The sequence below is a fragment of the Rhinoderma darwinii genome, chromosome 2, assembly GCF_050947455.1.
Source record: "Rhinoderma darwinii isolate aRhiDar2 chromosome 2, aRhiDar2.hap1, whole genome shotgun sequence".
In the NCBI taxonomy this organism is placed as follows: Eukaryota; Metazoa; Chordata; class Amphibia; order Anura; family Rhinodermatidae; genus Rhinoderma; species Rhinoderma darwinii.
Window position 1 is genome coordinate 481275113 of NC_134688.1, and position 27083 is coordinate 481302195.

Below are 27083 nucleotides of genomic sequence, written 5' to 3' on the forward strand. Positions count from 1 at the left end.
CTATCTACAGGAAGGGGGGAGCTATCTACAAGGGGGCTGTGTGGCACTGGAAACAAGGGGGCTGTGTGGCACTACCTACAGGAGGCTGTGTGGCACTACCTACAGGAGGCTGTGTGGCACTACCTACAGGAGGCTGTGTGGCACTACCTACAGGAGGCTTTGTGGCACTACCTACAGGGGGCTGTGTGGCACTACCTACAGGAGGCTGTGTGGCACTACCTACAGGGGGCTGTGTGGCACTACCTACAGGGAGCTGTGTGGCACTACCTACAGGGGGCTGTGTGGCACTACCTACAGGGGGCTGTGTGGCACTACCTACAGGGAGCTGTGTGGCACTACCTACAGGGGGCTGTGTGGCACTACCTACAGGGAGCTGTGTGGCACTACCTACAGGGGGCTGTGTGGCACTACCTACAAGAGGGCTGTTTGGCACTACCTACAAGAGGGCTGTGTGGCACCTACAAGAGAGCTGTGTGGCACTACCTACGAGGGGGCTGTGTGGCACTATCTACAGGGGGAATCTGTGAGTACGGGACTGATGGTCATTACTGTGAGTGGGGGGTTGATGGTTATTTCACTGTGAGTGGGGGACTGATGGCAGTAAATTCCTGCGTCGCCCGTTTGGCGCTTTTTTCTTGCGTCTTTTGCATTTGCTTCAACGGCTTAACAAAATGCAAAAAAAAAAAGCACACAATTCCTGAAGGAATTTTGAGGCTGATTTTTTTTGCCTTACGAAAAACGCTGTGTGAACATACCCTACGAGTGTAGTGCTTGTTTTAAGCTGTTTTCTGTCTTCCTCTAAACAATTTTTGGTAGGGGGCCCTGAGGAAATTACATTTTTCCAGTGCTGCCTCGTGTCCGAAAAGGTTGGGAAACTCTGTACTAGGCGACAGGATCACCCCGGCCGACGCAAGGATCCCGCGTGGAGCAGCTCAGTACGTTGCAGGAATGGGGCCTAGGTGAGTACAATTTTTTTCCAAGGGGAAGGTCGGGGGCTGTATGGCACTATACGAGGAGGGGCGGGGGGATTATGGCACTGTCTGCAACCGGGGTGGGGGGCTGTATGTATGGCACTATCTACAAGGGGGAGGTAGGAAGGCTGTATGGCACAATCTAAAAGGGGGGCTGTGTGTGGCAGCCAGGGGAGCGGGGCTAAGTGGACATTATACTGTGTAGGGGTATTACAGGGGCAATATACTGTGTGGGCATAATTAGAGGACAAAATAATTTGTCCTTGAAGGTATTATAAAATATTATCATTTTTATTATTATACTGTATGCGGGGCACTAAAGGGGCATTATACTGTGGGGGGCATTATACTTTTTTTATGGGGCATTTTTTTATGATGGGGTGGGGCGCTGAAAGATAATTTTGCACGGGGCGCCATCTATCCTAAGGCCGATCCTGGGTATGTGTATATAGATCAGTACATGGTATGTATATATGGTATGTGTATATAGATTTGTATATATGGTGTGTGTATATATATCAGGGTACGCAGGGCGCATGGCAGCTTTATATTTTCTCATGAGAAGTGTGAGGGGATCTGCAGGTACTTGTGTAGTTGGGTGACCTGCAGCAGCAGGGTGGGGGCAGGGTGAGTGCACTTAGCCGGAGGGCCGACCTGGAATTCTGGGAATGTGCACAGGATTTAGGCATTCTGCCCTGCACAGCTGCACCGTGCCCCGTCCAGACCAGTGTGTGCAGCCCATCCAGACCAGCCTGGGTGCACTCATTGCAGATTCTCTAAAATTCCTGGAAGAGGAGGAGGAGGAGGGTGGACTGAGTGACTGGGGCCTGGGAGACTCTGGGACACCGGCCCAGTACAGCAGACGGGCCTTGTGATCATCCCCTCCTTGTGCCCGGTGCTCTGCTCATGGCTCTGATCCTACTGCTGTCTAGGACTCTGCCCTGGATCTAGGAGTATCTAGAAGTTTCCGTCTCTTCTCCTCTACCTCCTGTCATAGTCAGAATACATGGCGCACACCAGCGCTCTGGAGGACATGATGAGCCGGTCTCTCTGTCCACAGTGCCATGACATGTTCTCGGACCCCCGAGTTCTGCCCTGTCTCCACACTCTGTGTATGAGCTGCCTCAAAAGCCTGGAACCCTTCAGCACCCTGGAAAGAGGGCAGAAACTAGCGACACAGCAAAGTGTCTTATGCCCGGTTTGTGACTCCGAAGTGTCCCTACCGCCGGGAGGAATCAGAGAATTATTACCGGACCTGCTGGCACAGACAGAGGTGCTGCTCGAGCAGTTGCGGAGTGGCGGGGACAACATGCCATGTGATCTGTGCGGAGACGGTAAGGGAGAGAGGCGGTGTCAGGACTGCAGACTGACCGTATGCGAGTTCTGCTGTCTCGCGCACAGGTGAGAAAATGGGGGGCTACGGATGTAGGAACAAATTGTGAGCGCTAATCATACACAGTTTTGATGCAGTATTTGGATTAGCTTTTTGAGCCAAAATCAGTAGTGGATCCAAAATGAGGCAAAGGTACGAAATCTCCCTTTCGTTGCATCTCCCTTCTTTTGTGTACACTCCTGTGTCGGGCTACATTTTTTAAACCCAAAATTGTGTGTGACCCTGGCCTTAATCCTCATTAGACCATGTCGTAATCAAAATATATGAGGAAAGGGGCAGGTTGTCACACATCACCATACACGTAAGGGTATGTTCACACGCAAATGCAAAATACGTCTGAAATTACGGAGCTGTTTTCAGGCGAAAACAGCTCCTGAATTTCAGAAGTTTTTGCATGTACTTGCGTTTTTCGCGGCGTCTTTTACGTACGTAATTAGAGCTGTTTTTTATTGGAGTCAATGAAAAACAGCTCCAAAAACGTCCCAAGAAGTATCCTGCACTTCTTTGACGCGGGCGTAATTTTACGCGCCGACTTTTGACAGCGACGCGTAAAATTACACCTCGTCTGAACAGAACATCATAAGACCCATTGCAAGCAATGGGCAGATGTTTGCAGACGTATTGGAGCCGTCTTTCCAGGTGTAATTCGAGGCGTAAAACGCCTGAATTACGTCTGAAAATAGGTTGTGTGCACATACCCTAAGAGCACATAAGGAACGGCAGCTAGGATAACAGTGGCAGGAGCCCAGGATGAGGGGAGAAGCCCAGGATGAGGAGAGGTGCCCAGGATGAGGGGAGAAGCCCAGGATGAGGAGAGGTGCCCAGGATGAGGGGAGAAGCCCAGGATGAGGAGAGGTGACCAGGATGAGGAGAGGTGACCAGGATGAGGAGAGGTGCCCAGGATGAGGGGAGGAGCACAGGATGAGTGAGGGAGGAAAGGAGCCAAGAATAAGGGAGGAGCATAGGATTTGGGGAGAAGCACAGGATGAGCGAGGGAGCACAGGAGGAAAGGAGCCAAGAATAAGGGAGGAGCACAGGATGAGCGAGGAACACAGGATGATGAGAGGTTCACAGGCAGGTGAAGAAGCACAGGATGAGGGAAGTAGCAAAGATTAAAATGAGCAGCTCAGGATGAGGGGAGGAGCACAGGACGAAGGGAGGAGCACAGGACGAGGGGAGGAGCACAGGACGAAGGGAGGAGCACAGGACGAGAGGAGGAGCACAGGACGAAGGAAGGAGCACAGGACGAGGGGAGGAGCACAGGACGAGAAGAAACACTAAAAGAAGAACTGTAAATATAAGTCTGTGCGTGATCGAGCATGAGCGCCACGCACAGAAATCCCTTCATTTCCACGCCTTGGCATGCTATCAATGAGGTTATTAATGGTTGTCTGAGGAATGTTCTGCAACACTGAATGCACTTGGGCACATAAATCATCAGGATTGACTGCTGACAGCTTCCTTTGCAATTGCCGACCAATGACGTCCCAGATGTGTTCGATGGTAGCCAAGTCCGGAGACGCTGCAGGCCATGGTAGCACGTTTAGGCGACGCAGGCTGCTCACAGTAGCACGAGCAACATGCAGACTGGCGTTGTCCTGTTGAAAAACGGCTTCTGGGACACTTTCGAGATAGGGCCGTACCACTGGTTCCATGGGCAAATCCATGTAAAGCCGAGCTGTTAATGTACCTAAAATGAAGGCTAGGGGGGTCCAACTACCATACATTATGATGGTTTGTGTGGACACTGGTTGCCGCCCTAGGCTTGGGATGTGACGTCCAATTTCACTTGCAGTACAGATTGGATCACTATGCGCCATTCTTCCAATCAGATGATCCAACGGTGCAGAGATTCACCTCCACACACCTCCTGCTTTCATTCCTGGTCGTTGTTGTTCTCCCAACCTCCGGGACACGCAACGTTGAACAGTCCTGATATCTCGGCCGAGGTGCGCAGCAATCTGCCGGAGTGATAAAACAAGGTGTCTCAGGTCAAGGATTCTGTCCCTCTCAGTGGCCATAACCAGCACGTCAATGAACAGGAGGATTTTTATGCCCCTCACGTGCCACAGATTGGAGCTGGTGCTTGACAATTTCATAATTTGCAGATCTTAGCGACACCGGTGACTTCCTCGATTTGCAGAACCTTACGGCTTGTCCTTCTTGGTGCTGTAATTTCAATGTTGAGGGGGATATAAGCAATAATGTAGGCAGCGATGGATAAAACTATTTTTCTTCCTTTTTCTCCGGTGGAATTTGCAAACAACTTGAATCAGCAATATAATAACAATAATAATAATAATAATAGGCATGCGGTGCTGAGTAAAATTCAAGCAAAAGTCTAGAAACTTTCTTATGACTATCCAGAAACTGTGGACATTTTTATGATATTAGTCCTGTCGTGACCCTCCTGAACTTCACACTGATGATGGCGGTATTCAGCCGTCTTACATCTCTATTGGGACCTTTGCTTTGATTCTCTTTCCATGGGGTTCTCCAGAACGCGCTCCTGTTGTTTTCCCTTGGAGCTCTGCCCGACTTCCATTCCTCTGTTGCTGCCTCTACTCCAGGCCGGTGTTTTCCTTGCGCCTCAGTCCTTCCTACAGACAGACACCTAAGGAACACAACCGTCCCTCTCGCCATCGACTATAGAAAGACATCGCTCTTCCTGATGCTAGACGGTCTTTCTCTGCGCCCGAATCAATCTCCCACCTTCTCAATGGAATTATCATTACGCACCACTTCCTCTTCAGGCCTTTCCTGCTTCTCCACCTTTCTTGGACAGCATGCCACCACCCTCTGCTAACTTAATCAGATACTGCAACATCGGCGAAGGCATTACCATCCCTGTGGGTTACACACTCTCTAATAAAGCAGAGCTTGCATTACACTAGTAGACAGCAGGTTATATGGAGTGCTCAGTACCAGGCAGCTGCTGCGAAAGCCACTAGATCTGCATAAAATGAATCCTGGAAAAAGGAAGCAAAATAACTTACTGGTCACAGCACAATCGGAGCGTGGTGTATAGAGGTGTTGGATTGTAATGAGAATTTGCCATATAAATGACAGAATAATGTTATTGCTTCGGAACTCTGATCTCTCCACAAACATCACCAAGCGCCTGGGAAAACATGGCGGCAATCATGAGGAGTCACGAAAAGAATTAACAAAAATGTGCAAATCAGTAATTGCTTCTGGTTACTGGGAACAAGATGTTACATAGAAATTAGTCTTAAAGTGGCGCCACGACATCTGACGACTGTAGAGTTAACCATTTCAGTACCAGACAGCGACCAGCAATATTTAATGTAAGAGGCTGTACACAGAGACACATGGCCCCCCCCCCCAGCCTTGTACAAAATGTGACATTAAAAACTCTGCCTTTGTATGAAATCGGAGGCTCATGCAGGTGCAGCAATGGCCCCATAGAGGTTGTAGAGTCGTAAGACGGCCGCGTTCACGAGCCCTTATACTGATTTTAGAGCATTTTTTTTCCCTAGAATTATTAGTTGTGTTTTTTTTTTTTTGGTACAAATTTAGGAAAAACATTGGAAAAATTGGCAGTAATAAACCTCCTCTGTCTTCCCTATGGGTTCGGCAGTATCAGACCGCAGCACCCCCCATCTGCACTGGACGGTTACTCAGAGAATGCAGGGCGCTCTGCGGGACACTCAGGACCCGGACATTTCTGGAATTATTATTAGTATTTGTATTTCCAGGAGGTTATTTTTCAGTTTTTTTTCTCTGGAGAACTGTGCAACAACCATGAACCAAAGATGTCCCCGCCGGATGCAGCGGTCCGTTCCACATTTCTCAATATGCTCTAAACTATTCACTTCACTTTCATTTCTGCTTTAATTTTTTATTTTTTTGCAAATTTCCATTTCACATAAAACCTTAAAGGGCTTTTCCCACTAGGGAAGCTTATGATATATCCACAGGAAATGTCAGATAGATGCGGGTGCCACCTCTGAGCCCACCTATCTCTAGAACGGGGCCCCCTAATCCCCGTTCCACCGCTCTGTGCTCCGGCATACGCGTGTGATTTCCGACCATGAAGAAGAAATCAGCGTAGCTCACATGCTCCGCTGCTTCCGTAACGGCCATTCACAACTATGGGAGTTACGGAAACAGGGCAGGCCAGCGAGCTACGCTGATTTCTTCTTCATGGTCAGAAATCACACGTATCAGCCGGAGCACAGAGCGATAGAACGGGGATTAGGGGGCCCCGTTGTAGAGGTAGGTGCGGGTCCCAGAGGTGGCATCCGTATCTATCTGACTTTTCCAGTGGATATGTCATAAATGTCCCTCGTGGGAAAACCCCTTTAAAGGACACCTCCACGTTTTACTGTCATATATTGCTTGCGTGGGGTCTGTGAGCCGAGATCCCCACCACTGGCTGCCGCGACTTCTTCCATCTCATGATTTCTGAGCTCTGCAGATGGCAGCTCCATTCAGTTCTAGCGGTTGCGGGGTCCTTCCTCATGAACCTGATGCTACTGGTATAAGTGACAGAATTGGAAGATAACGTTTTAGGTCCAACGTTTTGCGCTGATTAATTCTATGTTTATATCGGTCAGACCTCCATTTTTTTAAGGGCTCCAAGCCCCTGTATAGACCTAGAGATAGAAGATAACATGATGGCTGACTGCCGACTCCTGACATTGACCATAATAATAACAACACTGTATGCAGTAATCTTCAGAGCTCCCCCTAGTGGTGGGTGCAGGCAGCAGAGTTTTATCATGTAACTATGACCATGCAGGGGGTTTGGAGCTCTGTAATTCCACCGCTCTAAGGATATATTATATATAATCAGCACAGGATTTTGTATCTTTTGGGTGGAAAGAAAAAACAAAAATGGTAGATTGAGTGAACATTCACTTTAAGACGGCGGCAGCTGAGAACATGAAGGCTCCAGAACTCTGCAAATCAAAATGTTCCAACCACTGTATCCTGCCAGCGGTCAAACCCCAACACAAGAGAATGGACCCTGCTTGTCATTGTGAAGCCCCCTTCTGTGGCGGCAGCAGGAGCCTCAGCCCCTCCCCATCATTACCTCATTATTAAAGGGGTAGTCTCATCTTAGACATTGGTTTTATATCTATGGGATCCGCACCTATGTCAAAAACAGGGATCCCCCCGTCACACTTGGTGAGATGACCACTTCATCCAGGCGGAGACTGTATGAGGAGATGGCTGCTCCACTGTTTCCAAAACTCCCATAGAACAGGATAGAGAAGCCACACAGGGATTCTCCGCCTGGATTCTCGTATGACCACAACAGTCTTCTTACTTATCGATCTAGAAGTACAATCTGCCACGTCGGGCTGTCTTTGGTAGGCAACTGCACTCTCCTGTGTAACAGTCCCATTCTCAAAGCCGACCGATTACGCTGCCGGAGGGTCTCCGCCTTTTCTCCCTGCTGGGCTGCTACTCCTCGAGGAGCCGTCTTGTCATAGTGTTCACTTGCCTGTCTTGTCACTGACGATCCTTCCATTCTTCAGTGGTCCATTCTGTCACCGGATTTTCCCTGGACTTGGTAATCGGGGCTATGATGAAACTCGATCGCATGTTTATCAGTCGCCATGAAATTCGTCATCGGTAGGGCGACTTCACTCTTAGAGCGAAAAAGCGTGGAGCGGGCTATACGGGCCGGTTTCCCCACCCAAATGAAACGGTGGAGCAAGGACAACAGCTCGGAAGAAAGTACGGGGAATATGGATCGGTAGGGCTTGGAAGAAGTACAGTATCCGTGGGAGAATGTTCATTTTGAGGATTGCACATCTGCCGAACCACGTGAAGGTGCCCTTCGTCCAGGAATCCAAATCGCTCTTTACACGTTGAATGAGAGGAGGATAGTTAACTGCGTAAAGGCGAGAGAGATCCCTGGAGAGCTGGACCCCCAAGTATTGAAGCGAGTCTCTGGCCCACTTAAAGGAGAAGGACCCCGACAAGTCCTCGACTAGGGACTGCGGCAGTGATATGTTGAGAGCCTTAGACTTCTGATAATAAATTTTAAAATTTGACAGCTTCGAGTATCTACTCATCTCCGCCATGAGGTTAGGCAAGGAGATCCTGGGTGCAGTGAGGAAGAACAGAAGGTCATCCGCATATGCAGCCACTTTATGCGATCTTCCCCCCACTGATACACCCGCTATATCCGGATTAAAACGAACCCGACAGAGGAAGGGTTCCAGGCACAAAATAAAGATCAAGGGAGACAGGGGACATCCCTGCCACGTACCATTGGAGATAGAGAGCGGAGAAGATAAGGTACCGTTAACCTTAACCCTGGCAGAAGGAGATGAGTAGAGGCTCGAGATTCATTGCATCATGTGGGAACCCAGCCCGATGTGCCACAAAGTGGCCGACATGAAGTCCCAGTCCACCCTGTCAAAGGCCTTCTCCGCATCCGTGGACAGCAGCAGCGTGGGCAGAGACGAGGCAGTCGCGTGATAAATCAGATTAATTGCCCTAGTGGTATTATCCCTAGCTTCCCTCAGGGGCATGAAGCCCACCTGATCATAGTGGATCACACTGTGGAGAAGGGGGGTAAGTCTATGGGCCAAGATCTTTGCAAACAGCTTGAGGTCTACATTAAGCAGGTAAATGGGACGGTAATTTTGGCAGCTGGTGGGGTCCTTCCCTTCCTTGGGTATGACCGTAATGTATGCCCGCAAGGCATCCTGAGGGAGAGAGCACCCGTCTGTGAGAGAGTTATAGGCCTGCAGGAAATGGGGCCCGAGAAGATCTGAGCAAACCTTATAGTACTGAATGGGGAGACCATCCGGGCCTGGCGCCTTCCCCACTGGGGAGTCCTTCAGGGCCCAGGACCACTCTTCTGATGAAATCGGCTCTTCCAAAGGCGCTAGAGCTTCCTGCGGGATACTTTTCATCCCCGAGGAGCAGAAATATGCCTCCATCTGCTCCCGTCTAGTTCCCCCCTCTGCGGTAGGGGAGTTCCGTGGGAGATTTTAGAGTGAGTGGTAGTACGTCCGGAAGGCTTCCGAGATGTGCTTGGAGCGGTGCACACCCCCGGCTCCGGGTGCCTGCACCTGGGGGACATATGTTCGTCACCTGGTTTTCCGCAGTGCCCGTGCCAGAGTCCTGCCTGGTTTGTTACTGAATTCGTAGAAATGTCGCCTACACTTTACTAGGGAGGCCCTAGCCTTAGCAAGACAAAGAGACCGGACCTGAACACGCAAATGCCCCAGCTCCACCCCCACCACCCAGTCCAGGGAAGCCTTGTGGGACTGCTCGAGGAGGTGTATGCAAGATAACAGGTCACTCAAGTGAGCCGCCCGCTCCCTTTTAAGTTTAGATCCGATCCGGATGAAGGAACCTCGGATCACGCACTTATGTGCCTCCCAGACACTAAGCAGACTTACATCTGGAGACACATTCGTAGCAAAATACTCCCGTAGGTCCCTGTGTATTTCTGAAATTACCGTCGGGTCCTGCAGGAGCAAGTCATTTAACCGCCACTGCCAGGAGCGAGGGTGGGCTGCAGGGAGACAAAGAGAGAGTGTAATGGGGGCGTGGTCCGAGAAGGTTATGTTATCTATAGAGATTGAGGAGAGGATGGAGAGATGGGAGTGGCGCAGGAAGAAGTAGTCTAGTCTGGTGTATGTTGTGCGGGGTCGAAAAGAAGGTGTAGTCTTTAGTCGTCGGGTGCATAAGCCGCCACACGTCTTTCAGTTGGTGTTCATGTAGCAACCGACGCACCCGGCGGTGTGCCGACCTGGGTAACGACGAGTGTCCGCGTGAGGAGTTTATAGTCGGGTCCAATGTAAGGTTCAGGTCCCCCCCCTAGTATGAGAGTGCCTTCCAAAAAACCATCCAACTCCGTCAAGACGCCTTCAAAAAAGGCGACCTGACCAGTGTTAGGGAGATAGCATGTGGCCAGTGTGATCAGTGTGTTAGCCAACCTACCCTTCACAAAGATATACCGTCCCGCTCCATCTGTATGAGTCTCCACGTGCTCCCACGGAAGAGAGCGAGAGATCAAGATAGAGATCCCCTTGGTCTTGGAGTCCGGTGAGGTACTGTGATACCCCTCTGTATAGTGAGAGTCCGTCAACCGTGGAACTCTGTCCGCCCGGAAGTGAGTTTCCTGGAGAAAAGCCACATGCGCTTTCTTTTTCCATAGAAGACGGAGGATGGAGGATCTCTTCTCTGGAACGTTCAGGCCCTGTGCATTCAGGGAAACAACCGTAATGTTAGACATATGGAGCCACAGTAGGGAAACAAAAAGGGGGGGGAAAGGCGGGGAAAGAAATGGATACCCCCGTAGAGAGGAATGAGGGCCGAGAAGAGGGACACTAGCGTCCCACTAACAGCGGGGTACAAAACCCCTAATTAATACTTCGCGTATTATGCCGGGCCCGGGAGAAAATGCCCCCTGAACACGACACAACAGCGTGGAAACCTAGTGCTGAACGTAGAAGGACAGCGGCGCGAAGAGGTGAACTACCTGAAACTCGCCACTAATTGAGACTGAGGTAGTAAATGCCAAAAAGAGAGCTGTCCGGAGCCCTGGACTCAAGCGGCTAACTGTAACGGGTGCATGTAGGTTCCTGACCTCCCACCGAGGCGCAGTGTGAGGGGGGAAAAGGTCCCTCAGTCAGTTCCCTGGACCTCACTGACAGAACCCCCTGACCCACCTAAATTCCCCTTCGGCCTAACAACAGTCCCTCCCGCCAAAACCGGAGAAGAAACCTGAGAAGAAAAGGAAGGGGGGTTAGACACTCCTAACAAACAAACAGACCCCCACTAACTCCCTTATGGATACAATGGCCCGTTAGCCTTCTGGCCGCGGGCAAATCAGTTTCTTCGGGCCAAGCGCTGTCCGGATGCCCGTTGCTCGCGAGGAGCACAGAGTCCGAATACAGACCCCCCCTGGGTAAGAGCGACGGTGGCGGCTCTGTCCAGTCTGGAAGGCGTACAGGAGAGATTTCTAAGAAGCGGAAGGCTGCTTCCAAATCATCCGGTGAGCGGACGGCAAAGGATTGCCCCTGTCGGCGGAGAATGACGTGGAAGGGATGACCCCATCTATAGGAAGCGCCCGCTTCTTTGGTAGCCTCCAGCAAAGGGCATATCACCCTGCGCATATGTAGGGTCAGCCTATAGACATCTGGCAAGATGGACACCCCTAACCCTGGAAAGGGACGGCCCCCGCTCCCAAGCTCGCCGTGCAATGTCCTCTTTTTGCTTGTAGAAGTGCACCCTGCAGATGACATCTCTCGGACGGTTACTTTCCCTGTTCCGTGGGCCTGCTAAGCGATGCACCCTGTCCATTTCAATGGCCGAGTCGCGTGGTCTGTCCATGAGCTTGTTAAAGATATGGGTGACAACCTCGTATAGTTCCTCGGGCGGCACAGATTCTGAAATGCCCAACTTTAGGTTATTCCGCCTCCCCCTGTTCTCCACGTCGTCCAGGTGCAGGGAGAAGCCCCTCATTTGGGTAGTTTGGCTGTCCATAGACTGAGAGAGAACCGAGATATCCGTAGTGTGAACAGAGTTCTGGCGCTCCAGGGCGTCTACCCGTGCAGTTAAAGATCGTAAATCCTGGGACACCACCCCTATGGCCCGGTCATGTTTCTCTTCCAGTCGGGCGAGGCAAGCGTCCAGATCTGATTTCGTGGGCAATGCCCTCACCATCTCCCATAACTCTGCCAGGGTCCGTTCCATGGAAGGGGGGCCAGTAGATGAAATTAGGTGGGGGTCCCCCCGGTCAGCGGAGGAGGTGAGCGGGCCCCTTAATATGGCTGGTGTGCCCGGGCTCAGGGATGTCATGTCCTCTATGTGGAATTGCAGGGGTACAGCGGAGGAGAGTGGCGCCATATCAGCCGCGCCGTTTAGTGCCCGGCGGCTATGATCCTGCTCGGGTTCAGGAGGATGCTGCTGGGGGAGGGGAGCGGCAGCTCTCCCCGGAGGCACAGACCCTGCCACAGTCCCTACATCTGGACCTACCTCCGGGGACGGAGCAGCAGAAGAGCGGTCCTGCTGGCCTCTGGAGATTCCGGCTGGAGCAGCGGTGCCGGTGGGCAGAGAGTCCCCACGCGACGTCGGGGATCGACTGCGGCCTACGGCTGGAATGGAGGAGGGCCGCGGTGAAGACCCGTCACGGCCGGATCGGAGGTAGCGATCCATCGAGGAGGGACCCGGACTGATCGACTGTGACTTGCAGTGTCTCCCCTTGGTCATCCCGACATTGGAGCAGGTAAGGGAGACCCGAGGTAATGTGCAGAGAGTGGGGCGGGTCCGGAGCTCCAAGCACACGCATGCTCACACCGCCATCGCCAAGCCACGCCCCCAAAAATGCGACTTTTTAATAACTTTTTATTCTATTTTTTTGGGAAGTGACCAAAAAATAGCAGCAAATTAAATAAAGGGATATTCTGATGAATTAAACTTTCACGCAATAACAATTATATTTACTTTTTTTACCACATTTTTTGAGAAAAATGGGAAAAACATATTTTTTTAACTTTTGGTTATTTTTTATTTTTTTTATATTGTGAAACATTTTATGAAAGGCTTGAAGGGGTTTTCCCAATTTATGGATTTATGAAAAATCCACAGATATGTCAAAAATGTCTGTTAGATACCGATCCCTGCTGTGGTACCCGCACCTGCAGTCTCCAGAACGGGGCGTGACCGCGGCATCTAAGGGATTAAATTGGCGACAACTGCCAGCACTCACCGGGCATGGTGCGGACTCAGCTGTGTATCTAATCCTGTCATGTGTGATACTGTCTGCTGAGCTGTGTATCTAATCCTATCACGTCTGATACTGTCTGCTGAGCTGTGTATCTAATCCTGTCCTGTGTGATACTGCGCAGTTTTCTGCTGTATTTTCCCGGCCGTTTCCTCGGCTGCTTCCTGTCTCTTATCTGTACGTCACACCCGGCGGGGGGACATTTGTTGAGCTCATGGTTCTGGAGGAACATTATCGGTATATATATATATACGCCGCGGTCATTATTACGCTCCGGGCCGAGTTATCGCCAGTGACAGGATTTTCTACCTAATCATATTATTCGCAGTTGTCAGTAGATTCTGTTCTATCTGAACAGCTCCCTCTAGCTGCAGGACGACGCCACTACTACTGGCCCATCATCTTCTGCGGGCACGCTGTCACCCTCCCCCGCAGGCTGCGGTCTGTGGCAATGAGATAAAGTATACAGGCTGCTGTACAGAAGTCCAGTCCATGGGGGGAGGGGACAATTACAATGATGTCACCAGATATAAATGACTATTTATGCCGAACCCAAAATCAGGAAATCTGCAGCAACGTCCCGGGGTCCCCAGTCAGAGCGTTACCCGTCAGAGGTTGTCTCACAGCTTTTCCTGATACCTGAGTGTCAAACGTGTCAGTAAGACAGAAATATAAGATGAGGGGCCGGATACCCCGAGAGCGGGAAGAGTTCAGGACTCTGGGAAAGCTGAGTGACAACTACACGGGACAGCATTGTCTTTTTTTCCATTTAGCAGTGTGCGCCTCAAATGTGATCAGACATGAGATCCACACATCTTATATACAGTGACAGCTATTCATCTATTACTACTGACAACCAGCCTGTATATCATGTGTGAGAGGTTGTCACAGCCCCGCCCCCTGTTACTGACATCACTGATATATAATATAATTACATTGTGATCAGACATGAGATCCACACATCTTATATACAGTAACAGCTATTCATCTATTACTACTGACAACCAGCCTGTATATCATGTGTGAGAGGTTGTCACAGCCCCGCCCCCTGTTACTGACATCACTGATATATAATATAATTACATTGTGATCAGACATGAGATCCGCACATCTTATATACAGTAACAGCTATTCATCTATTACTACTGACAACCAGCCTGTATATCATGTGTGAGAGGTTGTCACAGCCCCGCCCCCTGTTACTGACATCACTGATATATAATATAATTACATGTGATCAGACATGAGATCCACACATCTTATATACAGTCACAGCTATTCATCTATTACTACTGACAACCAGCCTGTATATCATGTGTGAGAGGTTGTCACAGCCCCGCCTCCTGGTACTGACATCACTGATATATAATATAATTACATTGTGATCAGACATGAGATCCACACATCTTATATACAGTCACAGCTATTCATCTATTACTACTGACAACCAGCCTGTATATCATGTGTGAGAGGTTGTCACAGCCCCGCCCCCTGTTACTGACATCACTGATATATAATATAATTACATGTGATCAGACATGAGATCCACACATCTTATATACAGTCACAGCTATTCATCTATTACTACTGACAACCAGCCTGTATATCATGTGTGAGGGGTTGTCACAGCCCCGCCCCCTGTTACTGACATCACTGATATATAATATAATTACATTGTGATCAGACATGAGATCCACACATCCTATATACAGTAACAGCTATTCATCTATTACTACTGACAACCAGCCTGTATATCATGTGTGAGAGGTTGTCACAGCCCCGCCCCCTGTTACTGACATCACTGATATATAATTACATGTGATCAGACATGAGATCCACACATCTTATATACAGTAACAGCTATTCATCTATTACTACTGACAACCAGCCTGTATACCATGTGTGAGAGGTTGTCACAGCCCCGCCTCCTGTTACTGACATCACTGATATATAATATAATTACATTGTGATCAGACATGAGATCCACACATCTTATATACAGTAACAGCTATTCATCTATTACTACTGACAACCAGCCTGTATATCATGTGTGAGAGGTTGTCACAGCCCCGCCTCCTGTTACTGACATCACTGATATATAATATAATTACATTGTGATCAGACATGAGATCCACACATCTTATATACAGTAACAGCTATTCATCTATTACTACTGACAACCTGCCTGTATATCATGTGTGAGAGGTTGTCACAGCCCCGCCCCCTGTTACTGACATCCCTGATATATAATATAATTACATGTGATCAGACATGAGATCCACACATCTTATATACAGTAACAGCTATTCATCTATTACTACTGACAACCATCCTGTATATCATGTGTGAGAGGTTGTCACAGCCCCGCCCCCTGTACTGACATCACTGATATATAATATAATTACTTGTGATCAGACATGAGATCCACACATCTTATATACAGTGACAGCTATTCATCTATTACTACTGACAACCAGCCTGTATATCATGTGTGAGAGGTTGTCACAGCTCCGCCCCCTGTTACTGACATCACTGATATATAATATAATTACATTGTGATCAGACATGAGATCCACACATCTTATATACAGTCACAGCTATTCATCTATTACTACTGACAACCAGCCTGTATATCATGTGTGAGAGGTTGTCACAGCCCCGCCCCCTGTTACTGACATCACTGATATCTAATATAATTACACTGTGATCAGACATGAGATCCACACATCTTATATACAGTGACAGCTATTCATCTATTACTACTGACAACCAGCCTGTATATCATGTGTGAGAGGTTGTCACAGCCCCGCCCCCTGTTACTGACATCACTGATATATAATATAATTACATGTGATCAGACATGAGATCCACACATCTTATATACAGTGACAGCTATTCATCTATTACTACTGACAACCAGCCTGTATATCATGTGTGAGAGGTTGTCACAGCTCCGCCCCCTGTTACTGACATCACTGATATATAATATAATTACATGTGATCAGACATGAGATCCACACATCTTATATACAGTCACAGCTGTTCATCTATTACTACTGACAACCAGCCTGTATATCATGTGTGAGAGGTTGTCACAGCCCCGCCCCCTGTTACTGACATCACTGATATATAATATAATTACACTGTGATCAGACATGAGATCCACACATCTTATATACAGTCACAGCTATTCATCTATTACTACTGACAACCAGCCCGTATATCATGTGTGAGAGGTTGTCACAGCCCCGCCCCCTGTTACTGACATCACTGATATATTATATAATTACATGTGATCAGACATGAGATCCACACATCTTATATACAGTCACAGCTATTCATCTATTACTACTGACAACCAGCCTGTATATCATGTGTGAGAGGTTGTCACAGCTCCGCCCCCTGTTACTGACATCACTGATATATAATATAATGACACTGTGATCAGACATGAGATCCACACATCTTATATACAGTAACAGCTATTCATCTATTACTACTGACAACCAGCCTGTATATCATGTGTGAGAGGTTGTCACAGCCCCGCCCCCTGTTACTGACATCACTGATATATAATATAATTACATGTGATCAGACATGAGATCCACACATCTTATATACAGTCACAGCTATTCATCTATTACTACTGACAACCAGCCTGTATATCATGTGTGAGAGGTTGTCACAGCCCCGCCCCCTGTTACTGACATCACTGATATATAATATAATTACACTGTGATCAGACATGAGATCCACACATCTTATATACAGTAACAGCTATTCATCTATTACTACTGACAACCAGCCTGTATATCATGTGTGAGAGGTTGTCACAGCCCCACCCCCTGTTACTGACATCACTGATATATAATATAATGACACTGTGATCAGACATGAGATCCACACATCTTATATACAGTAACAGCTATTCATCTATTACTACTGACAACCAGCCTGTATATCATGTGTGAGAGGTTGTCACCGCCCCGCCCCCTGTTACTGACATCACTGATATATAATATAATTACATGTGATCAGACATGAGATCCACACATCTTATATACAGTCACAGCTATTCATCTATTACTACTGACAACCAGCCTGTATATCATGTGTGAGAGGTTGTCACAGCCCCGCCCCCTGTTACTGACATCACTGATATATAATATAATTACACTGTGATCAGACATGAGATCCACACATCTTATATACAGTAACAGCTATTCATCTATTACTACTGACAACCAGCCTGTATATCATGTGTGAGAGGTTGTCACAGCCCCACCCCCTGTTACTGACATCACTGATATATAATATAATTACACTGTGATCAGACATGAGATCCACACATCTTATATACAGTAACAGCTATTCATCTATTACTACTGACAACCAGCCTGTATATCATGTGTGAGAGGTTGTCACAGCCCCGCCCCCTGTTACTGACATCACTGATATATAATATAGTTACATTGTGATCAGACATGAGATCCACACATCTTATATACAGTAGCAGCTATTCATCTATTACTACTGACTACCAGACTGTATATCATGTGTGAGGTTGTCACAGCCCCGCCCCCTGTTACTGACATCACTGATATATAATATAATTACACTGTGATCAGACATGAGATCCACACATCTTATATACAGTAACAGCTATTCATCTATTACTACTGACAACCAGCCTGTATATCATGTGTGAGAGGTTGTCACAGCCCCGCCCCCTGTTACTGACATCACTGATATATAATATAATTACACTGTGATCAGACATGAGATCCACACATCTTATATACAGTAACAGCTATTCATCTATTACTACTGACTACCAGACTGTATATCATGTGTGAGGTTGTCACAGCCCCGCCCCCTGTTACTGACATCACTGATATATAATATAATTACACTGTGATCAGACATGAGATCCACACATCTTATATACAGTAACAGCTATTCATCTATTACTACTGACAACCAGCCTGTATATCATGTGTGAGAGGTTGTCACAGCCCCGCCCCCTGTTACTGACATCACTGATATGTAATATAATTACACTGTGATCAGACATGAGATCCACACATCTTATATACAGTAACAGCTATTCATCTATTACTACTGACAACCAGCCTGTATATCATGTGTGAGAGGTTGTCACAGCCCCGCCCCCTGTTACTGACATCACTGATATATAATATAATTACATGTGATCAGACATGAGATCCACACATCTTATATACAGTAACAGCTATTCATCTATTACTACTGACAACCAGCCCGTATATCATGTGTGAGAGGTTGTCACAGCTCCGCCCCCTGTTACTGACATCACTGATATATAATATAATTACACTGTGATCATACATGAGATCCACACATCTTATATACAGTAACAGCTATTCATCTATTACTACTGACAACCAGCCTGTATATCATGTGTGAGAGGTTGTCACAGCTCCGCCCCCTGTTACTGACATCACTGATATATAATATAATGACACTGTGATCAGACATGAGATCCACACATCTTATATACAGTAACAGCTATTCATCTATTACTACTGACAACCAGCCTGTATATCATGTGTGAGAGGTTGTCACAGCCCCGCCCCCGGTTACTGACATCACTGATATATAATATAATTACACTGTGATCAGACATGAGATCCACACATCTTATATACAGTAACAGCTATTCATCTATTACTACTGACAACCAGCCTGTATATCATGTGTGAGAGGTTGTCACAGCTCCGCCCCCTGTTACTGACATCACTGATATATAATATAATTACACTGTGATCAGACATGAGATCCACACATCTTATATACAGTAACAGCTATTCATCTATTATTACTGACAACCAGCCTGTATATCATGTGTGAGAGGTTGTCACAGCCCCGCCCCCTGTTACTGACATCACTGATATATAATATAATTACATGTGATCAGACATGAGATCCACACATCTTATATACAGTAGCAGCTATTCATCTATAACTACTGACAACCAGCCTGTATATCATGTGTGAGAGGTTGTCACAGCCCCGCCCCCTGTTACTGACATCACTGATATATAATATAATTACACTGTGATCAGACATGAGATCCACACATCTTATATACAGTAACAGCTATTCATCTATTACTACTGACAACCAGCCTGTATATCATGTGTGAGAGGTTGTCACAGCCCCGCCCCCTGTTACTGACATCACTGATATATAATATAATTACACTGTGATCAGACATGAGATCCACACATCTTATATACAGTGACAGCTATTCATCTATTACTACTGACAACCAGCCTGTATATCATGTGTGAGAGGTTGTCACAGCTCCGCCCCCTGTTACTGACATCACTGATATATAATATAATTACATTGTGATCAGACATGAGATCCACACATCTTATATACAGTCACAGCTATTCATCTATTACTACTGACAACCTGCCTATATATCATGTGTGAGAGGTTGTCACAGCCCCGCCCCGTTACTGACATCACTGATATATAATATAATTACATGTGATCAGACATGAGATCCACACATCTTATATACAGTAACAGCTATTCATCTATCACTACTGACAACCAGCCTGTATATCATGTGTGAGAGGTTGTCACAGCCCCGCCCCCTGTTACTGACATCACTGATATATAATATAATTACACTGTGATCAGACATGAGATCCACACATCTTATATACAGTAACAGCTATTCTTCTATTACTACTGACAACCAGCCTGTATATCATGTGTGAGAGGTTGTCACAGCTCCGCCCCCTGTTACTGACATCACTGATATATAATATAATTACATTGTGATCAGACATGAGATCCACACATCTTATATACAGTAACAGCTATTCATCTATTACTACTGACAACCAGCCTGTATATCATGTGTGAGAGGTTGTCACAGCCCCGCCCCCTGTTACTGACATCACTGATATATAATATAATTACACTGTGATCAGACATGAGATCCACACATCTTATATACAGTAACAGCTATTCATCTATTACTACTGACAACCAGCCTGTATATCATGTGTGAGAGGTTGTCACAGCTCCGCCCCCTGTTACTGACACTGTATTTTGTATGGCGTGCCGATAAGAAAAAAAATGCCATTTCATTGTGACCCTTGCATACAAGGTGACTGAACACCGGCTTGGAGGGGTTCACATAGAAGAGAAAGCTGCCAACTTTTGCTATCTTTTTTTTTACAGAGTGGTTACTAACCTCAGTCCTTCCGACGCTGATCACCAGGAGAGAGCGGTGCTGCATTGTGTGTTTGCCAAGTGTTCAGCAGCGACAAACACAATGAAGCGCCGCCAAGTGCATAATGAAGCGCCGCTCTCTCTCCTGGTGATCAGCGCCGCCAAGTGCATAATGAAGCGCCGCTCTCTCTCCTGGTGATCAGCGCCGCCAAGTGCATAATGAAGCGCCGCTCTCTCTCTCTGTGTTCATAATTGTTAAGCACACCAGTCGCTGAACACCAGGAGAGGGAATTGTGCCTGCGCACCATGGCCCCCCGTCCCGCACCGGTGCCACAAGGTGCTGACCCCTGCTGTAGCGCTACTTATGAGATTCTGGGGGTAAAATGAGCATCAAACTAATAGATCTTTCCATTCTCTTTTTCTTGTGCAGGCGGCAGAAGCGGACAGCCGGTCATTCTCTGCTGCCCCTGCGGGACCTTCCCCCAGGCTCCTCGCTGTCCCCGGCACCAGTCTGCACCCTCCATCCTCTAGAGGAATTGTGTCTGTTCTGTGAGTCCTGTGGTCTTCCATTCTGTCGGGACTGTGCCCTGGTCAAGCACTTGGGACACGAGATTCGTCCAGTCATGGAAGTTGCAGGGGGGCATCGAGCGCAGTTACAAGGAGTCTTAACAAAGTCTGAACCTAAGCTGGAGGACCTGGGAGCGGCACTGCATACTGTACAAGAAGCAGGAGAAGATTTAAAGAGGAGTGCGGACCTGCTGCGGAAGGAGGTTGAGGCCTTCACGGAGGGTTATATACGTGCAATTCAGGAGCACAAGGTCCGACTACTCAAGGACATAGAGGAGGAAGTGCATCGTAAAGACCAAGCCTTGAGCCTACAAAGAGCACGGATAAATCAGCAGCTGACCGACCTACGTACCGCCACCGCGTTCATTGGAGGACTTCTAGACCGCGGACCAGACCTTCATATTGTTCGAGCCAAGGCCTTGGTAATTAGTCGTTTGAAGGAGCTAAACCAAGGAGATCAAAGCCAAATGGGACAAGCAGAAGCCGGCAGAATTGTTTTCAACCCCAGGGAGGAGGCAGGACTATGCCGAGGGTATCAGATCTATGGCATGGTGCAAAGTGGTGGTGTTGATCCTGAGAGGTGCCAAGTCAGAGGACAAGGTGATCTCTTTATACACTTCCTTATTAACAGTCTGATCTAGACATAGAATGACCTTTATGACGTTTCCATATTTCCTGTGTTCTCCAGGTCTCCAGTCTGTGCATCCCGGAAAACTCTGCAGCTTCACCCTCACCTGTAACGCTAAATCCGGAGATCAGCTGGAACATAAAGGGGCACCCCCCAGAGTCATCATTCTGCATAAAGAATCAGGCAGGTCGGTCTCCATCATTGGTTGGTACATTCAGCACATCGTCATATAGCCTCTTCTCTAGCCAAAAACTTGCTGCATGAATTCTAGAACTATTGTCTACAAAGGTCATTGACCTACTGTTTGATGATAACGTTTACTAACCAGCAATGACAGTTATCTCCAGAGTAGATGCATGGGTGGTGGGGTCTTCTTTCTCTAGAGTAGATGCATGGGTGGTGGGTTCTCCTTTCTCTAGAGTAGATGCATGGGTGGTGGGTTCTCCTTTCTCTAGAGTAGATGCATGGGTGGTGGGTTCTTCTTTCTCTAGAGTAGATGCATGGGTGGTGGGGTCTTCTCTCTCCAGAATAGATGCATGGGTGGTGGATTATGTTTCTTCTCTCCAGAATAGATACCTCGGTTGTGGGTTGGGTCTCCTCTCCAGAATAGATTCATGGGTTTTGGGTTCCTCTACCAGCCAGAATAGATTTATGGGTAGTGGGTTATTATCTCTCTAGAATAGATGCCTGGGTGGTGGGTTCTTCGCTCAGCCAGAATAGATGCCTGGGTGGTGGGTTCCTCATTGCTCTCCAGAATAAATACAGATCACGACCTTCAGAATAGTTGATGGACACACAGCAGTTTTCTATCATTCTTCACTGATGTTCGTACCTTGTGTATCTTCATAATAAATGGTCACTGCAGATTGGTGTTGAGGTCAGGTCTATAGCAGAGGATCCCTCACTATCCATAGTCAGTTTTATCTTTACCAGAAGTAAAGTTGACTCATTCTTCAAGTTCAGATCTGTCTCTTATGGTTGCTGATTGAATGTTCATCATTGGTTTAGATGAAGGATTCTGATTGTCGGTCGGTTTAGATGATGGATTCTGATTGTCGGTCGGTTTAGATGATGGATTCTGATTGTTGGTCGGTTTAGATGATGGATTCTGATTGTTGGTCGGTTTAGATGATGGATTCTGATTGTCGGTCGGTTTAGATGAAGGATTCTGATTGTCGGTCGGTTTAGATGATGGATTCTGATTGTCGGTCGGTTTAGATGATGGATTCTGATTGTTGGTCGGTTTAGATGATGGATTCTGATTGTTGGTCGGTTTAGATGATGGATTCTGATTGTTGGTCGGTTTAGGTGAAGGATTCTGATTGTTGGTTGGTTTAGATGATGGATTCCGATTGCTGGTTGGTTTAGATGAAGGATTCTGATTGGTCGGTTTAGATGATGGATTCTAATCGTTGGTCGGTTTAGATGATGGATTCTGATTGTCGGTTGGTTTAGATGATGGATTCTGATTGTTGGTTGGTTTAGATGAAGGATTCTGATTGTCGGTCGGTTTAGATGATGGATTCTGATTGTCGGTCGGTCTAGATGAAGGATTCTGATTGTCGGTCGGTTTAGATGAAGGATTCTGATTGTCGGTCGGTTTAGATGAAGGATTCTGATTGTCGGTCGGTTTAGATGATGGATTCTGATTGTCGGTCGGTTTAGATGATGGATTCTGATTGTCGGTCGGTTTAGATGATGGATTCTGATTGTCGGTCGGTTTAGATGATGGATTCTGATTGTTGGTTGGTTTAGATGATGGATTCTGATTGGTCGGTTTAGATGATGGATTCTGATTGTTGGTCGGTTTAGATGATGGATTCTGATTGGTCGGTTTAGATGATGGATTCTGATTGTTGGTTGGTTTAGATGATGGATTCTGATTGGTCGGTTTAGATGATGGATTCTGATTGTCGGTCGGTTTAGATTAAGGATTCTGATTGTCAGTCGGTTTAGATGATGGATTCTGATTGTCGGTCGGTTTAGATGAAGGATTCTGATTGTCGGTCGGTTTAGATGATGGATTCTGATTGTTGGTCGGTTTAGATGATGGATTCTGATTGTTGGTTGTTTTAGATGATGGATTCTGATTGTTGGTTGGTTTAGATGATGGATTCTGATTGGTCGGTTTAGATGATGGATTCTGATTGTTGGTCGGTTTAGATGATAGATTCTGATTGTTGGTCGGTTTAGATGATGGATTCTGATTGTTGGTCGGTTTAGATGATGGATTCTGATTGTTGGTCGGTTTAGATGATGGATTCTGATTGTTGGTCGGTTTAGATGATGGATTCTGATTGTTGGTCGGTTTAGATGAAGGATTCTGATTGTCGGTCGGTTTAGATGATGGATTCTGATTGTTGGTCGTTTTAGATGATGGATTCTGATTGTTGGTTGGTTTAGATGATGGATTCTGATTGGTCGGTTTAGATGATGGATTCTGATTGTTGGTCGGTTTAGATGATGGATTCTGATTGTCGGTCGGTTTAGATGATGGATTCTGATTGTCGGTTGGTTTAGATGATGGATTCTGATTGTTGGTTGGTTTAGATGATGGATTCTGATTGGTCGGTTTAGATGATGGATTCTGATTGTTGGTCGGTTTAGATGATGGATTCTGATTGGTCGGTTTAGATGATGGATTCTGATTGTTGGTTGGTTTAGATGATGGATTCTGATTGGTCGGTTTAGATGATGGATTCTGATTGTCGGTCGGTTTAGATTAAGGATTCTGATTGTCGGTCGGTTTAGATGATGGATTCTGATTGTCGGTCGGTTTAGATGAAGGATTCTGATTGTCGGTCGGTTTAGATGATGGATTCTGATTGTTGGTCGGTTTAGATGATGGATTCTGATTGTTGGTTGTTTTAGATGATGGATTCTGATTGTTGGTTGGTTTAGATGATGGATTCTGATTGGTCGGTTTAGATGATGGATTCTGATTGTTGGTCGGTTTAGATGATAGATTCTGATTGTTGGTCGGTTTAGATGATGGATTCTGATTGTTGGTCGGTTTAGATGATGGATTCTGATTGTTGGTCGGTTTAGATGATGGATTCTGATTGTTGGTCGGTTTAGATGATGGATTCTGATTGTTGGTCGGTTTAGATGAAGGATTCTGATTGTCGGTCGGTTTAGATGATGGATTCTGATTGTTGGTCGTTTTAGATGATGGATTCTGATTGTTGGTTGGTTTAGATGATGGATTCTGATTGGTCGGTTTAGATGATGGATTCTGACTGTCGGTCGGTTTAGATGATGGATTCTGATTGTTGGTCGGTTTAGATGATGGATTCTGATTGTCGGTCGGTTTAGATGATGGATTCTGATTGTCGGTCGGTTTAGATGATGGATTCTGATTGTCGGTCGGTTTAGATGATGGATTCTGATTGTCGGTCGGTTTAGATGATGGATTCTGATTGTCGGTCGGTTTAGATGATGGATTCTGATTGTCGGTCGGTTTAGATGATGGATTCTGATTGTCGGTCGGTTTAGATTAAGGATTCTGATTGTCGGTCGGTTTAGATGATGGATTCTGATTGTTGGTCGGTTTAGATGAAGGATTCTGATTGTCGGTCGGTTTAGATGATGGATTCTGATTGTTGGTCGTTTTAGATGATGGATTCTGATTGTTGGTTGGTTTAGATGATGGATTCTGATTGTTGGTTGGTTTAGATGATGGATTCTGATTGGTCGGTTTAGATGATGGATTCTGATTGTTGGTCGGTTTAGATGATGGATTCTGATTGTTGGTCGGTTTAGATGATGGATTCTGATTGTTGGTCGGTTTAGATGATGGATTCTGATTGTTGGTCGGTTTAGATGATGGATTCTGATTGTTGGTCGGTTTAGATGATGGATTCTGATTGTTGGTCGGTTTAGATGATGGATTCTGATTGTTGGTCGGTTTAGATGATGGATTCTGATTGTTGGTCGGTTTAGATGAAGGATTCTGATTGTTGGTCGGTTTAGATGATGGATTCTGATTGTTGGTCGGTTTAGATGATGGATTCTGATTGTCGGTTGGTTTAGATGAAGGATTCTGATTGTTGGTGTTTAGATGATGGATTCTGATTTGTCGGTTTAGATGATGGACTCTGATTGTTGGTTGGTGTAGATGATGGATTCTGATTGTTGGTCGGTGTAGATGAAGGATTCTTATTGTTGGTTGGTTTAGATGATGGATTCTGATTGTTGGTTGGTTTAGATGAAGAATCGGACGGCTGCAGATAATCTCCAGTTATTACACTTCGGAGCCTCAAGTTCTTTGTGTTGGTCCTTATTTATTACATAAAATGCCACCCCATCCCCCAGATGAGGAGAGAAATGCCCGATGTCTTTTTATATATCGTACAGATCTCTGCAGGCCGCCATTCAGGATAACCAGGACGGAACGTACCACATCTCCTACACCCCAACAGAGCCGGGTCAGCTTTCCATCAGCGTGTGTATAAAAGGGCGTCATATCCGGGTAAGAGAGAGCGGCCGCACACATCCAGCAGGTGCTCTACTGCAGATGTTGGAGTCATAGTCCTGACATGTAAGTTGTTTTCTCCAGGGCTCCCCTTTTACTGTGACAGTGAGGGGAACATCGCGCCGGCATTGTGGGATCTATCACTGCTGCACATTCTGTTCCAGCGGTGGCCAGAAGGATGCCCGCTGCGGCTGTGGAGGGACAATGCCAGGTACGTGCCCTTAAAGGACCCCCCCCCCACTCCATAAATGTTTCCTTATACTCAGAAGTCCTTATGCCTTTTGTCAACCCTTCCAGGTAGTTTCCAGGGTTGCGGACATGGTCACAAAGGTCATCCCGGCCAGTCCCACTGGTCATGTTGTGGATCCACCGCAGAGATATCGGACTGCGCCGGTGTGAAGGACTCAGCCCCCCACAATCTCCTCAGGACTTTCGCTTTATGACTTGGGGGATCTTAGGAGAAGAACTTCTTACATCCTCGGCCAGCCGTGTTCTGGGCTAATAGCCGGCTCCGACTCATTGCCAACCCTGGATTGTGCATGACCGATGGAAACAGGACAATTCATATCTTATCACCTGCCAAAAAAGTGCCTTATATTTTGTGCAATATTCAGCATTAGAATAAATCCTCAGGGTCTCCACACAATGTGCCCCCGAGGACCCCCAGCCGGAGACCTGTGCTGATCCAGGCTGGAAATTATATGATGGGGATTAATAAAAATGTCTTATTATTTATACCCCAATGCTTCCCCCCGGATGTTCTCTACACCGGATGGTCACATGACTGAGGGTGCGGAGCCTGACACACAACGGCGGCGGCGGTAGAATTGTCACGGAGAGAAGACCCACAAGCTGCTTCCACACAAATCTTCAGAGTGACGATCAGATCTCCGAGGCTCCGCCATCGTGGCTCAGTAACTATAGTCGTGGTCTTCAGCACTCCTATCATCCGCTCATCCAACATGATGAGGAGCCACTGGGATTCCCATATATCTGGAGCCGTTCTTGGCTGCTCTTCCGCAGGTCTGATCTGGAGACTGGAGGTCGGCAGCTTATTCCACCTCTGTCCTTCTCCTTGGTCAGGTATTTCTTCG

At 46.9% G+C, this 27083-nt stretch overlaps 1 protein-coding gene across 1 annotated transcript; it reads left to right on the plus strand.

Annotated features, from left to right (window-relative positions):
* The first annotated feature begins 1805 nt into the window (after window positions 1–1805).
* Window positions 1806–26726, plus strand: TRIM45 (tripartite motif containing 45). Its single transcript, XM_075854737.1, has 6 exons — window positions 1806–2372; window positions 20751–21487; window positions 21576–21702; window positions 25872–25986; window positions 26074–26200; window positions 26287–26726. Exons 1-6 carry the CDS (start codon window positions 1978–1980, stop codon window positions 26430–26432), a joined length of 1647 nt encoding a protein of 548 aa, XP_075710852.1. The 5' UTR covers window positions 1806–1977; the 3' UTR covers window positions 26433–26726.
* Window positions 26727–27083: the final 357 nt, after the last annotated feature.

Coding starts and splice junctions, on each gene's coding strand:
- TRIM45 (XM_075854737.1), top strand. CDS start 1,978: ATGGCGCACACCAGCGCTCTGGAGGACATGATGAGCCGGTCTCTCTGT. Junction 21,703..25,871: donor CTGCATAAAGAATCAGGCAG/GTCGGTCTCCAT, acceptor TATATCGTACAG/ATCTCTGCAGGCCGCCATTC. Junction 26,201..26,286: donor CTGTGGAGGGACAATGCCAG/GTACGTGCCCTT, acceptor CAACCCTTCCAG/GTAGTTTCCAGGGTTGCGGA.